Genomic DNA, 16455 nt, shown 5'->3' on the forward strand with positions numbered 1-16455 from the left:
GATCACAAGTGTGATAGCAAAACAAAGTAAGGCAGTTTGCTTAGGAATTAGGAAACGCTCACTCCCTCTTTCCTCGGATCTTTGGATTCGGACTCCATCACTTGCCAGCTTTTGTGTTCATTCACCAGACTGTCTCCATGCCAAAACTATCCTCACGGTTACCCTGCAAAGTCATCAGTCACAAAACAACAACACAAACGCACACTCCCTCGCTCCTTGAATACAGGTTCTCACGCACGGGGTCAACAAGAGTGTGTGATTTACTTCTCTTGCTCCGTTTATGTCAGAGATGAAAGCTCATGAAAATGCACAAGTCGTACATAAGAGAGTAAATCAAAAGTTTCATCATCGGCTGATTATCAGAAAATCTAACCAGGTCGGATTTATTTAAACAACAACTTTAGGGGCCCAATGTATATTATATAGAGGATATTGTTGCTAATTGAACAGACAGTCACAAAAAGTCCGTATAAGTATCACTTTTTTAGTAGGCCATAATAAACCCATTGTCGTGATCAATTATTTTGCTCGTCTTCTACATTCTCCTCCTCCTCCTCCTCTCTTTCTTTCTTTGGATCCCGTCTTCTCGTGCAATTTACAGCCAAGTAAAACACTCTCACCATCTGCGGTGGCATGCCGAGTGTTCCACGGCGTCACTGATGCAAATGGCCTATGAAAATACAAATATTTTTAGGTGTAACTCCTAAATTCCTTGCACAAGGCGTCTGCTCCTGCTCTGGTTTGTTAAAAAAGAAGAAATCTCACTGAATTCTGTTCAATGTCTCGGAGCAAACTGGCATGAAGTGAAGAGATGTTTGAAAGGTACCACTCCTCTGGAGCTCGGCAGCACTTGGACTAACGTCGACAGGGATAGAAACCAGATGGGTGAGACTGATGATAAGAACTCTACACAAGGGAAAAGACAGGACGGGGGACGGGGGGGGGAGAAAAAAAAGCACCTCCGAGCTGTTCAATTTCTTCTCTTGTTCCCCTGCCATGAGTTCCAGCAGGGAATCTTTCAGCAAAGCGCTTTGTCAAACTTTCTCATACATCTCTTTGTTTCATCTATCACACACATCTCGTGTTTTTTTAGATTTCCATCTCACTGACAAAGTAGACATTTGCTCTGTGGATGTGTTTTTATTTTTTGGGGGGGGGTATTTTCTCATTCTCATACCAGAGAACCTGCTGTGCCCTGTTGCTGCACTTCAGGTCAGTGGGACAGAGGGGAAATAAAAAAACACACACACTGGAGTCACAGCACCGAGCGTGCAATGTGACACTATCACTCGCAGCAATGTATTTTACTGTTCTGGATTTTCTGCGTCTGTATGCACGTTGCCTGCAAACTGTCCGTTTATCTCCGCACCAGCTGCTGGGACGTTTTGAAATGAGATCGACTGCTGTTTGTTGCCCCAAGCCTCACAATAATGTGTCTATAAGACGTTTAACAACACACAAGACTGTTGTCTGCTGCAAGGGCCGAGCACAGCAGCGCATCAGGTCTACTTTAATAATGTCATGTTAAAGCCATTGTTGTGGTGGTGCTACTTCTTCTTCAGTCTGAGCAAACAGACACCCCCCCCACCACCTTCCTGCAGCCGGGCTTTCCCCCCGCTGTGCTTGCTGCACTGCTAACTCAGCAGCCGCTCAGAGAGAAGAAAAAGTCACTGGGTTTCCCTACAGCTTGTTGGTGTTGGCCATAGAATGATGAAAGTATTTAAGTGTTACAACCTTTCATAACAACGCCCGCTGCTGCAGCCACTGCTTGAGAAAATATATATATATATATATATATATATATATATATATATATATATATATATTGTGCACCTGTGGGTTACTACTAATGTCATTGTCCATTGTTTTCTGTGCAATTTAACCAATTATTTGAAATTTGCAACATACAGATAGATAAAAGATATAAAGATTAGTATTGTCAGCCTGGGTCATCTCTCGACGCGCTCCCCATATCCAAATAATGATGTATGCAGTGTTACCAACCAAGCTGGCAGACCCCCGAACCATAGTAAGGAGACCTCCGAAGACCGCTAGCTCCTTTAGCTCATTGCGGCAACAACACGTTAAACCGTGGGACTCCGCCTAAGTTGAAGAACGGCACTTTAGCAGGGTGATACACAGCTTAATTGCGATTCATTGCGAGTTAACTATGACATTAATGCGATTAATCGCGATTAAATATTTTAAATAGCACTAATATTAAGATAAATGTGGACTGTGCCTTGGCCAAGAACCTGATAGAGAAAGCCATAAACAGACACAGCATGTTATTGTGTGCAAATGTTTCTCTCTTTTTCCATGACATGTTTCACCCGTTCAGACACACTGGTATAAAATGTGAAGAATGCCAGTGGCCCACACGGCGCTTTTTCCATCTCCAGGAAATAAAATGAGGAACACAAAACAGCAGCGGCCAGCAGGACAGATGGGCGAGGCCTCCTCCCTCCTTGTACCGTCCACCAATCACATTCTCTCCTTAAGATTAGGTTAAAAGGCTTAACCCACTGGCACCAGTTCCCTCCATCGCTGCCAGAAGGAAAAGGACACGCGGTTCACACACAGACAGAGGGACGCGCACATACGTAAGTGGACTGTTGAATATTCGGCGTGTTGGCAGAGCACCTGCTAGCACGGACAGCGAGGCATGGTGGCGTTACCCCTGATGCAGGATGATGAAAATGCCTACAGGCTACAGGGAGGACAACAGTGCGTATCTAAGTGCGTGTGTGTGTGTGTGAGTGAGTGTGTTACGGCTCACAGAACACTTGAGGCAGACAATTAGATTGAGCAGCAGAGGGGAATACGTGCACAATGTTGTACCATTACAAAAAAGGCAATTAGTGTGATGTGTGTAGGACGGCGTTTGTGCGATGCCTGGCACAATAATGAGATCTGTAAATCTCACGACGGGGCTTTTTTTTCTTAAAAGCATCTGGAGCTCCGTTGGGAAACAAGGCGGTCAAATGAAAAGTGTAGGACACGTGGTGGTCTAAGCTTTTATCTTAAGTGTCTACCAGTTTGTCACAGTAAACAAACTTCCTCTGCTTCTGGGTCTCAAACCTTTCATCTCAAATAAATCCCCACAGACACAAGCTCTTCCATACAACCTTGTTGTTTTTATATATTTTCTTCAGTGCCACAATAATCCTTTGGCCAATGAGTTTTCAGTGTCACCAGAATGTAAACAACAATGTCTGACGTGACTGTGGAGGCCATAAAGTATAAAATGTGACCTATGGGAGGAGACTAGAATGCGGCTCAGGCCACATTTTTCTGTCCCAACCCAATTTTTCTGTACATTATGGTTTTTGGGTATGAAAATGACACAAACTAGTGAAGCACAAAAGGTAACAAATGATTTTAGTGGGATTTAGTGGCATGTAGGGGTGAAATTGCATATTGCTCCCAAATGAATACTATTTGCCCTGCAAATGTGTGCGAGTTGGCCTTCAAATTAGAGGTCGACTGATGTGGGGTTTTCTTTGGGTGATGCCAATTTTTAAAAATCAGAGCAACCAGTTGCCGATTATTATTGGTGATTTTCTTGTGGCCCATGTACAGAGCTGATTTTTCTGATCAAATTTAACTGTTTATCCGTCCATCCATCCATTTTCTACCTCTTTATCTATATGCTCAACCACTTATTGAACAACACTATCAACCTTAATCTTATGTCTGCACTGCAAAGAATTTTCAATAAAATAATGCATGAACTAAATATTAAATACACAAAAGAAAGAACTTTTGGGTGAACATCTTCTGGTTTCAGTGACTTCAGTAACATTCATTAAGTTTCTGAACACGAATACACCATTTGTTATCATTGCTTACATCATGGCAAACATCAGCCCCTTCGTAGACTCAGTGTTTGATTTGTCAATTCTGGGCAACTGGCAGCACAACATGGTGGACTCAAAAACAGCAGTAAATCTATTAAAACACAAACCTAGCATTAGAATAGGGTGTTTGTTTGGCACTTGTTTGTGTGTGCATCTGCTGTATGCGCCAGTTGCTGAGACCCAGGATTTGGGTCTAAATAAAAGAGGGTGTGGAGACAATTGAATAATTTAACTACGCCTGCATGTGTGTGGTTATCGCGAAGATACGCCGATGATTTACGAGCGAGCGTCAAATCTAATTAAGCCACAGCCCCAAAAATCTTCATTGCAATTAAAAGTGGAGACCACAATGACATTAAAGCATGTCAATCAACACACACCCACACACACACACACACACACACACACACACACACCATTTTCCAACAGGAAATAAGTCTCTCATGACTTCTGCAGCCATTCTGCATCAAATGAAATGCTCCAGATAAGCCAAACAGGCACAAAAAAACTAAATCAATCCAAAGCCAAAAGAGTGGTGACAGTGATTCATCATGGGACAAAACGCTGGAAAGTCCCAGTCTGGTATGAAGTATGATGGAGCTGTCTGTAAATCTGTCAGAGAGAGACAGAGTCTGGGAGACACAAGGCTGGTGATAAAAATAAGAGGAAAAAGAACATGAAGGTGGGGATAGGTAAAAAACTAACACTACCATTTTTCTTCCTCCCAACCACCACACGTCGGCCGACATTCCTCTGTTAAGTTACTCGGAGAAACGCAACGCTGGTAAATTTGGTAAATTCCACCGAGGGCTCCTTGAAAACATTCAGACAGAGGCGACGAGGAGGGAGCAAGGACACGGGAGCAGAAACACTTCACCTATTGAAAAGGAAGGAAAACCCGGTGCTGCACCTCCCACACAAACACACTCGCTCAACAGCGTCCAAAAAAAAGTTAAAGAGCCTTGGCCAGAGCTGCAAACACACACAGAATGAGGCAGATCAGGGACCGCACACAATTCTAATCAGGAGTTTGGGGTTTTTAAGCTGTTTGCTAAACTCTTAGCTTTCACACTTGTGCAGTTTCTTTCTGGTTCCCACGCCAGGAACAGAATTCTAGTACACAACTAGTTGACCTGATCTCAGTCTTCCAAATACCTTAAAGGTAAATACCACCCACCAGTTTCCCAGTACACCACCAGTGAACAGTGCAGCTACAGCCTAAACAATTTGTTTCCCGAATCAAATAACACAAAACACACACGCTTGTTGACTTAAAGGGAAATGTAATGTTCAAGGAGACAAAAACATGTTTGGTGAGGTCACCGCCACTCAAATCTAAATAGTTCATCCATTAAAAGGATTCTCTTGAGGCATTGTTGTAGGTGACCACAAAATATTCATGCTATGCTCAAGTTCAAGCGAGTATTCATCAAAACCTTCGACCTGAACCATGAAAATCTATTACGCAGTTTATCTTATGAGTCCAATAGAAGGTTTGTAGCAAATACCAGGATTCCCTGGAGGTGTGTCAGAGATATCATGGTCGCAAGGCAATAAATGTGGCTTGTACCAATTACTTCACAGTGTCTTCTAAATAACATTGTAAAAGAACAGGATGAAAACTGGATGATGGACGCAGCCGCTGGATATCGCCAAGGCCTGCGGAGAAGTCACACACGCCCTTCCCTCCAACACAACCTTCCACTCGCTGATGACTTTTTCACCTTACGACCGGGGAGAGCCCCGACTCCTCCTCAACATCACGGAGGGAAGATTTACGGCAGCAGAGGCGACAGCTACGCGGGCCCCAACTCCACCCACTTACATCTGTCGACCTCTCAGCAGACAAAGACAACTTTAGATTTGTTCTTATTGACATATTGATCATCTGGCTAATGTCATCAAATCCAGGTGGCCTGAGAAGTGACACACTGCAGCATCAGCCAGATTCACTTGTCAAATACACTGTGGGCCACCTGCCATGATGTCTGCTGATGCTGCTGTTGCTGGTGCTGGTGCTGGTGCACGGTGGTGGTGATGGTGATAAACCTAAACGGCAGCAGATGCTCTTAATTTTCTGTTGTGTCAAAATCAAAAACGCTGAGGTTTCACTGTGGGAGGAGGGGGGTTGTGGCGATGAAGAGGCCAACACAAAGAAAGAAAGACGAGGAGGTCTTTCATTCATTATCTTTAAATTAAGGATGTGAAGGTATACGATCAGTCTAGTCATTAATGGACCTCATTATTAATGATCTTATTTAAGATTCTTGTGTTTTTTTTACATATTAACTATAAAATATGTATACTAAGTGTGAAGCGATTAAACTTTAACACCACCTTGAGTGAATATTTAGGGCTCATTCTATAATGATACTTCCATAAATCAGTGCACCCTCACTTGTAATATACAAAGAACATGACATAGCTGTGATGTAATGGTGGAGTTACAGTGATTACCCTGAACGAGGCCCAGCTCCTGGCTCCGTCACTGGGGACTCATTCACTGGCTGCTGGTGAGGCAGAATGCTTCTGTGGGAGTCGGATGTGTGTCTGTGTGCGTCGTTCTCCCCCCCGTCACAATCACAGAAACACAGACCTCTCTTTTTTCCTCAGTGGGGCCCTCTTTTCTTTTCTTCCCTCCCCCCTCCCTGTCTCACTCCCTTTCAGAGGCACTCTTTCTGTAATTGTGTCTCTATAAGCAACAGACACTCCACTTAGTGAATAATAATCTGTCCGACGTGTTCCCTCACTCCGCGTCAGCTCCGTCTGTGACCCTGTCTTTGAACTCGGCGCGTCTAAGCACTTCCACGTGGCTCCGTGTGTGCACACGCCCCAAACTAAGGGCAGAGTGACAGAAAAGGGCCAGCGTTGCCGCACAATGCGACACCAGCGCGCGCGAAGGGTTTCCAACGGTATGGAGATTCCTCACTCCACAGGGAGGTCAACGTCTGGGGTCGAGAAGCAAGAAGAGGAGAGAGGGGAAAAGCTGAGAGGAAACAGTCAGAAGTCCCTCTCTGAAGTCTCTGACCACAGGAATGAGACAGTGAATGCCAAGTACCATTACATAATACTGAGCAGATCCTTTGTATGAAAGCTGCACTGTGCTGCATCCACATGTTGCTCAAACCTCTAGTCAAAGAACATGACACGGCTGACCCCCTTTATTAAGCTTGTTAGTAACCATGGCTCCGACTGTCAAATGTTCCATCAGTGCAACACACATGCACAGATGGAATCTCTCCGGGCTGCCAATTATTTTTGAAACAATGCAATCTTTGACTTCATAGAGAAAGAAAGCAGAACCAGACTGGGTGCTGAAATTACATTACATTCACGAATCCTCTTTTAATGTTTCGACGTGTTTTCAAATGAGATTCAAGGATAGTGCTTTACTTTTATAGTGTAGGGCTGCAACTAACGATTATAATCAATTAATCGAATAAAATGTCAGAAAATGTTGATCAGCATGTCTCAAACCTGGAAAGGACGATGTCCTCAAATGTCTAATTTTGTCCAAAAACCCAAAGTGATTCAGTTTTAATGATTTCGTCGTATTTTGTCATATAAAGCAGAGACACCAGAAAATATTCACATTTAAGAAGCTGGAAAAGTAGAACTAGTTTACAAGTGGTTCCCTGTAGCTCTTGAATAAAGTATGTTTCTCTTTATTTTGTTTCTTTCTTTCATTATTTCACTTGTTTTTTTAGGGATCAAGGCGATAAATGAAAGTGGTTTAATATTCCGTCCACTATCATATGCGTTGCATCCTATGTCTGCGTCAAATGTGTTGTCCAAGAATCAGAACTGTGGAGAGACATTCCCAGCACTTAAATGAGGACATTTTGTAATTGAAGGTTTTTCTCAAGCATGAACTATATAAAATAAAGAGGTAAAAACAGTAATGAAATATATACATATAGTATATAAAATGAAGATAACATCATGTATCAAGTCTTATATATAGTGTTACAACCCGGTTGAGTCTAGGGCTTAGGGTTGCAACACTATATATAAAACTTTGATCCATAAAATGAAGATAAAATCATATATAAATAGGTTTTGTTGCTCCAGATTACATTTATTTGGGTGGAGAGGGACAAAAATGGCTCTTATAATACTACAGGGTGCAGCAAAGAACCGAGGCGTACTGACTTAAAGCCCGTAATGATGTCATGACAATGGCTATACTGCCTTCTGTTCTGTTAATTCATGAGTATTGCATGTAGCATATCATTTTAAATCTGAGGAAACGCACAACTGATGCAACAATTTACTTTTGGCATGGATTATTTTTGATTTACACATATTGTTCATGCAGAACTGGAGCAAAACTTTAAACGTTTGTCTCATTTTCCAGTCGAAAACAGCGTAGATGCTAAACTGCAATAACACAATGACGCAACCATGCACACATGCATGTCCTCTGCAACTCAGCAACTGCTCATTATTTATTCATATGTGTACCTCAGACAGAGAAAGACGTGGAAAGACATCACATCTGCAAATCACATCAAATGTTTATTTGAATAGGACTGTCATTAAATGGTCTCTTTCTGCATGCACACATGCTCTGGATGCTGTACATTCAAGCACATGGGCTCATAAAGTCAAATTTCCATGTAATGTGGATTTATGTGGCCCTTGTGAGTCCATACGAACAGCATCAACATGTAGCTGTGTGTGTGTGTGTGTGTGTGTAAGATGATGGATGAGACCTGTCAGAGCTACTGTTGCTTTTGTACAGTATGTGCTCAAAGAGGAAAGAAGAGTCATAAACTTGCAGAAATCATAAAGACAGAGGATTCAGCCTCATCCTAAAATAACTACAATGCTGTGCTTAAACATCACCTCGGCGCTGACCGCACACGCACACACCACAGCAGCGACTTCAGCTTTCAGCAGCTCCTGAAACATGAGGACAATTTGGCTCCGGACCTCAAAAACACACATTTTCTTACATTGAATCACTCTTTGACCAGCCTGCGTGTTTCTCCTTTCTCTCCGTTTCATTTAAATGTCAGGGAAAAAGACCGAAGAAGGGGGTAAAATATTCCGGCAGAGCCTACAAACATCTCCAGCTGACTTTAACAACACTTTAGCTCTGTGCAGACTAGTCTGCTCATGGGAGGACGCATTAAAGCTAATTTCTGCTCTTGTTAAGCACCAACCAGTCGAGGTCTCAGAGGCAGGAGGGCAACAATGAGGCAATACCGTAACTAACAAGACCAAGAGGACAACAGTAAATAACAGTTTCTTTTCCTGGTATAACTGTAGATGTAATACTTTTATATATATACACTTGCTTCCCAGCCACTGTAGCTCAGTGGACAGGTCACTGATTGTAGCTCCTTATGAAAACTATCATAAGTTTGGAGCTCAGGCTCCATCATGTTGGCTGGGCGTCTTATTTTTTTTATCTGTGTGTGATAGGGGTCATTTACACTGCACGTGACTGTAATCGGAGGAAAACAAGCATTGACAAGGCAGAAACCTGTCAGGGAAAGTCAGTGAAGCTTAGATCAACTGCACAGTGGCAAGAAAATGTGCTGCGTTTCAAAAATTGAGACGCTGCCACTGCATTTTGTGTATTTTAATGTGATCATCATCCTTTCATCGAATCTGCTCTCCTCACACACATCAATTCCTCAGGCCGCCGACAGCACAAAGACTCATCCATTTGAAATGTCAGCCACTCCTCGTCCAACACGAGTGAGCGTGTCTGTGTGCGTATTTGTGCATAATGTGGCAGGGGACCTGAAGCTCATCTATCATCATCATCATCATCCTTGAGGGACCGATAGTCCATCAGTTCCATCATCTTAATCCAAATAAACCTCCCCCATGTAGTCACGAATCGTTCCCCAGCTCCCACTTTGACAAACACACTCAAAAGGTCACACGACGAGTGCAGATAATAAAGTCACAAACCAATCACGCAGCAAAAACACGCCACAAGATCGTCCTGCACCCACACACACACACCACTGTCCACTCTGTCTCAGTGGACATCAGAAGCTTTAACAAAACAACAACAGGATTGTGGGACAGACTGTGTTTATGTATGTATGGATTAAGGTCAGAAAGAGGGACCAAATACACCAATTAGACTCCACTGATTGAAAGACATGATGAAAAACACTCACTCAATCATGCCACATATGGCTCTACATGCTGGATGGACAGCGGTTCACGTCACACTTGCTTGACAGTGAATTCAGGACTTTCCAGGACCAGTTCCCTTCAAATTCAAGGATCAAATGTGCTGACACAGCTTAGGGTAAAAGGGCAACTTGTAAGAGCTGCTTTGCCCACTTTTATTGATTTGCAGCACACTCTGCATCCGGCCAAGTGAGCCAAAGATCATGGAATTTTCATTTCCCAGACATCACGTCATTTGCTCTCTCTTGCTTAACGTTACTCGCTCATTGTTCTGCATGGAATCTCACGTCAACGGCAGAGATATAGAGAGAGAGAGTGTGTGTGTACAGTGTCCACAACACTGCTAGTAATTACGACTCCATGTCCTAGTCTAGGTAAAGCACATCAAACAATGCAGGAATGGGAGACGTTTACCTAAATATCAAGTTAACTCAATTTTGTTTTCAAAATTTACAAACTTTCAAGGATTTCAAGAACCCCTGGGAACCCTGGATGGAATTAACTGGGTCCAAGTGATCCCTGGGGACTCAGCGGGACTTCACCTGTCACCACAACGAAGCGATTGTGTCAAAGATACACTGGAGCCTCCATGGCGGCTCCATGGCGGCTCACTGGAGAATAATGTGTGCATATAAACACACATTTCAGGCAGTAATGGAACAGACAGAGCATGTGATTGCGTCAAGTTCGGGTCAAATTTGATTATTTGTCTCAGACAGAGAAAGTTGATGTTGTTTAATTTTACAATTTTAAAATGTTTTATTATTATTTGATTGACACCTGCTTTGTACGTCTGTTAAAGTGTTATAAAAACAAATTTGACACACTTATTTGCAAATAGACAGCATTTAAAGTCTAAATGTTTGCGTAAAAATCATTGGACACACTTTTTTTGGTGCTGGCACTATTTTCAGCCGTGCCTAAATATACAGTCGGTGCATGACTGAGTGTTTCCAGCAGCAGTGGCGATATTTCTGTTGCACTGACAAAATAAACTCATGCTAGACAGACAATGCTTATAATTAGAACGGACCTAATTCAGTCCACAACTTGACCATGTAGAAAAACACAGAATATAACCTGACATGTGCTCTATTATTCTGGTCATGTTTCTCTGATTGTCGTCCAGTTAAAGCTGCAATTCTCCAACAATGAGAGCTAAACTCATGAGCAGAGAGGGCCAGTAGAGTTCTGGCTCCTCCGGACTGGATAAAGTCTTGTAGGATACTGGAACTGGATTTTCTGTCAGGGTACTGACACCGAGAGACTAAAAGAGTGAAAATAAAAGATGGCTGCACATGCTATAAACAGGTGAGGGTTACAGTAAAGTTATTTATTTATCTTTGTTGCATTAATGCTTCCCATGCAAAAAATAAAACAGCTTCCTTGGAAATACCCCCCTCTCTCGCTGATGCCGTGACCTCAAGATAAACTCAAGTCAAAATCTGGGAAAGGGTGTGTGCATGTGTTTACTTGTATATCTCTCCAGGATACAAGTAAACGCAGCAGTTTAAAACTGACTCAAACTGTAATTTAACTAAGTGTGTGACGCAGGAAAAAGAAGGAATATAATACTGTGGGTTCACCGTAACAGTAATGATGCTTTTCCATGAACAGTTCTGGCTCTACTCGACTCGATTTAGCATCAGAAACGTCGTTTTCAATCACCACAGAGCAGGGTTCTCAACGGCCTGTTATGTTATAATTTGCAGACGTTACGTTAACGCCCTCAATTTCGCGCGTCAATGTCAATACCGTGCCGATTTCCTCGCTGTAACGTGTCGTGTTCGTGGCTACGGTGATCCAATCACGCCAGGGTAACCCCCGGTTCAGGTAGCCATTGTCTTTCCCACTCGTACTTTTTATCATCTGCGTAGAACAAGAAGAGCGGAAAAGCCAAACAACGGAGTAGAGTCCAGTCAAGTCATGAACTGTATCACGTAAAAGCGCCATAATAGGATCAGTGACTGGCTTTAGGTGAAATTTAGGTGAAACCCAGTTAAACCAAAACGTGTAGCATATGTCACGAGGCATGCAAGCACACATACCGAGAACAGATAAAGCCCCCACTATACACACATGCAGCACATTCACTATACCTTTAATTATTTACCAGGTGGGAGTGAGTGATAACTCCTCCACCATGCTGCTTCCACTCCAAATTAATAATGAAGCCTCCGTGTGTGTGTGTGTGTGTAGCTTTAGTGGTCACTAATGTCTACTCGTAATGTTTTATTGATGACACATTCACTCAAAATGTACAGGTTCTCAAGCAGAGAAATAAAGACAAAGAAAATGCCCATAAATAATTAAAATTTAAATAATTATAATGTAGAATTATTCTTCATTGGCAGTAAAAAAAAATAGCGCTGGACTGAAGCCGAGCAGTACGCTGCTGCTGCTGTAATTCGGTTAGAGAGAGAAGCTACATTAGATTTCAATGGTATTTGTGGCTGTAAACACAGAGGAGAACAGTTATAACTCCTCATGGGAATCTGGAGGAGAGAGGAAGGGGGGGGATGTCACATTCCTAAGTGACGGCCCGAGGACACAGCTGATTTTATAAAAAGTAATATATCACATTCAACCACCTGCATTCAAGAAATGTAGCTTTATTGAAGACATGTGTCTTACCAGGACCAAACCTGAATTCCAGGTCACGATTATCCTGACCAAAATAAATGCCAGACACAACATCAGTGCGGGACATGTCACAGAGAAATGATTTAAATGAGTTGAAATTGTGCTACTATATGCACTGAATCACTGAAATCCTTTCACTTACTGGTGAGAATACAATGTTTTTGCTTGCAGCTGCAGTTAGTTAGTGAATAACAAGAATGTTAATTAAGCTGATCATAAATAATGAGGTCCTGTTAGACTGGAAATACTACTGTAAAGTAAATAGCCAATGTCAAAGTTTGCAAAGTCATCTCTAAAAGATTGAATTAAAAAATTTCCATTGAAATATCAAACGCTGTTTAACGATAGATTCGCCGCTGTGTCTGCAGAACAATGGGCTGAGCTTTTAAGACCCGTTAACCTCCCCGCGGTGACAAACTCCCAAAACTAGTGCAAGTGTAAGCTGCGGGATTATCTGTTGATTCACATGCCAGTCAACACCTCCTGTGCAAATACACTGCAGGAGTATCGTAATGGGAGGAAGAGAGAAAAAAAAAGGAAAAAACAAACGACAATGCCTCCTTTATTTAACCCAAACCGTGATAAGTTCACTTTCACAGAGCTCCTCCTATGCTGTCCTGATTTTTCTCCTCAATTTCAGCAGTTACACCTTTCCTCGTCACCACCTCACCTCCTCGTTAAATTATTACTCAAACAGCAAAAAAACTAAGTATTTGACAAAATATTAAATGGCATTTCCCAAACCTTGAAATGACCTTGAATTTCAAAATGATTCACTTTGAATGATTTGTTTGTTTCATGGAGCAAAGAAACCAGAAAATGTTTGCACTTAACTTCTTTTAATTGTTAAAATAAACCAATTCATCAATTACCAAAATAGTTAGCAAGTAAGTCCATCAATCGTAGAAACCCTGTTAATGCAAGTTACATTTTTACATACTGACTTTTCCTTAAAAGTAGGGCTGAAACGACTACTCGATTATTCAGTTTGAGTGTTTTCCAAAGAATTAAAGCCAGATTTTTCAAATTCTTAAATGTGAATATTGTCTGGACAAAACAAGACATTTGAGGACATCGTCACATCCAGGTTAGAGAAGCACTGATCAATATTTTTCAACAATTTATGGACCAAGCAAGAAAATAATTGACACAATTAGCACGATTCATCATCTCGTCACCCCCGTGTCTGTGTAGTGTCGCCAGACGCTTGTCGATACACAACCCCCTGCAGTAGCACAATCTTAACATTCTCACAGAAACCCTTCATTTTTAAGATAAAAGAAAAAAAGAGAGGTGACATCCATCCCACAGACTGTCACACTGTAGCCGAGCCTTCTGTCAAACTGTCCACTCGGCCTCAGGCACCAACTCGCACAACGACCACATACATTCTTGGCATTTCAACAAGACCCAATTACGGCTTCCCTGCACAGGCAGCTCTGGATGTTCGACACTCTCTGTGGATTCCTTCTTTATCATCATCATCATCATCATCATCATCATCATCATCATGACAAAAACTCGCCAAACTTCGAGCTGCTGCTGATGATGATGATGATACAGTGCAGCTTCACTGAGGAGGGCATGAAACCAAACACCCCGCCGGCGTGCAAAAAGAACATTAAATTCGGAACACATGATCACACCACACCCGCTCGCAGATGACATACAGTACAGGAGCCCAGCGGCACCGATGTCATTAAAACTGCAGCCTCTCAGGGGGAATCTCTCTGAACAGCATTAGGAAGCTGGAGAGCTGCATGACTTCCATTAATAAGATGCAGTTCTATACATTTGTACGGAGACAATAAATGGAATAAGATTAAAACAGAAAGGGAGCACAAAGTCACGAGTCTTCCCGTCTGTGAAAGCAGGATCAGCTGTCTGGAGGTGTGGTGAGCCGAGACAGGAAGCTGGCTCCTATCCCACTTCCTGTGTATCTCCAGGAAGTGGAGATAAAGATTTAAAGAGCATATGGGACTCAAACAGCTGATGGCAGCAGCCGCTCTTGGGGTTTGTTCATGCGTTTTTTTTGTCAATGTGGATGGGGATGAAGGGACAGATGTGAAGGAGAAGTTAAAAAAAAGACAGCAGACTGACGGAGCGGCTCGGCTGAACCCTGAAGGCACCGCCGTCACCTGACTGACTACTTCATCACACAGGAGAAGTCCTGAGAAACTGCATTCTTCCTGAGAATAACAGATTTCCTAGATATTAATACAAAAGAAAACGGGTTCTAGTATGAATTTGTTTTCAAGAGAACAGGATTACTCGGCAGACTATTTGATAACTGCATTCAAGATGTATGAATCATCTCCAAATCTGAAGGCATCAGGCGTAACCGAAACAAAACTGTCACCAGTGTCTTCTTGAATTGATTTAATTAAATCACAAGATCTCAACATGATCTAGTGATTCAAATCTTTCTTAGAGTAAGTAATTGTTCTCTGTTGTTATTGTTGTTTCAAATCCAAAATAAAACCAGACATCTGCTTGCTTGCATGCTTGGTGGTGCCTTCGGTGGAGTAGTTCCTGATGGTCCTCGCCATGTTTTCACTATTTCATTATTCTCTTACACGGGCAGCTCTTGGAACAGTAAAAGGGATAAATGACATTATCACTGTTATCGTCTACAGCGCTGTCACAACTTTATTGCCAGTGGAAAAAGAAATCCACACTCTTATGACCACGTTTTCACAGTTACGCAAGGATCCGCACCTTCCTACACACTCATTCCCGATCATTCATCTGCAAAATCCCTAAATTGGGGCTTGTGAGCAAACGCCCACGACCCGTACACATTACTCACCGATATCTGGAAGACTTCCTGTGTGTCATCGAGCATCTGCACCCGTATGGAGACCTGCTTTCCCGGAGCCTGAGCAGGGGGACGTAGGCCGGGCTCCAGGGTGGACACCCCAAAACTTTCAGGGGCGCCCAGCCGCTGACCGGCTGAGGACGACCTGTCGGCTGGTTCGACCATGGTGACGGCTGCTACGGTGAGGGACCTCTGCTCACACCTACAGGAGACAGATAAAAAGCAACAGTAAGAAAACTGAGGGGCTGCTGTTTGAGTCGTTTTTATGGGACTCAAAGCCAACAATCTTTTGACTCTGTAATTTGGGGTATTTTTTTTATTTTTGGCTTCTTAAAACACACAGGAAGGTATTTTAAAGTAGAAAACTCAGGCATTTCCTCTATAATATCCACATTTTTATACAAACGCACCCTCAAAATAGCGCGGGTAAATCACATCCACTTTGATAGCCTGCTTATTGTGGGTTTTAGTACAACCAAAAACAGCTTTTTTGGAAGGAAAACAGGCAAACTTCAAACTCTGTTCCATCAGATGAAGACTCTCTCTGGAATGAACCGTCTTAAAGATAGTTTTTTTTTTGGCATTTATTAAAAAAAAATAAAAAATATGGGAGTCTGAGAACAAAAACAAGACTGAAAACCTTTGAAATTCTGTGGTAAATGGGTTCATAAAAAAAATTGAAATCAGACACACACACAATTAAAAACCACCAGGAATTTGCTCCGTGAGCACAAAGGAGGAGACGGGGAGACAGACATGTTTCACACCTTGTACGACACACACTCATTCCAGCTGCAGCACATGCAGGTGGGATTTACCCACACACACACACGGAGAGAGCTCAGCTTTTTTAGACCAGTTCAGACTTGAAGCAGAGCTTCAGATGTAGGGCAGATGAGATACAGCCGGAGAACACACAGACACTCAGTCACTCACAAACACACACCCCCACTTCTTTCACTTGATAAACCTCAA

General features: G+C 42.5%; 1 protein-coding gene across 3 annotated transcripts in view; it reads right to left on the bottom strand.

Moving 5' to 3' along the window:
• The window catches only part of LOC122765115 (FERM, ARHGEF and pleckstrin domain-containing protein 1-like), a 50975-nt gene that overhangs the window by 29515 nt on the left and 5005 nt on the right, over positions 1-16455 (bottom strand). For all 3 annotated transcript variants that reach the window (XM_044019216.1, XM_044019217.1, XM_044019215.1), the window contains exon 2: positions 15472-15682. In XM_044019216.1, coding sequence (XP_043875151.1) covers positions 15472-15645 — 174 coding nt within the window. In that variant the 5' untranslated portion in view covers positions 15646-15682. The remainder of the gene's footprint in view (positions 1-15471; positions 15683-16455) is intronic.

This window comes from Solea senegalensis, linkage group LG2, assembly GCF_019176455.1.
Source record: "Solea senegalensis isolate Sse05_10M linkage group LG2, IFAPA_SoseM_1, whole genome shotgun sequence".
Classification (NCBI taxonomy): Eukaryota; Metazoa; Chordata; class Actinopteri; order Pleuronectiformes; family Soleidae; genus Solea; species Solea senegalensis.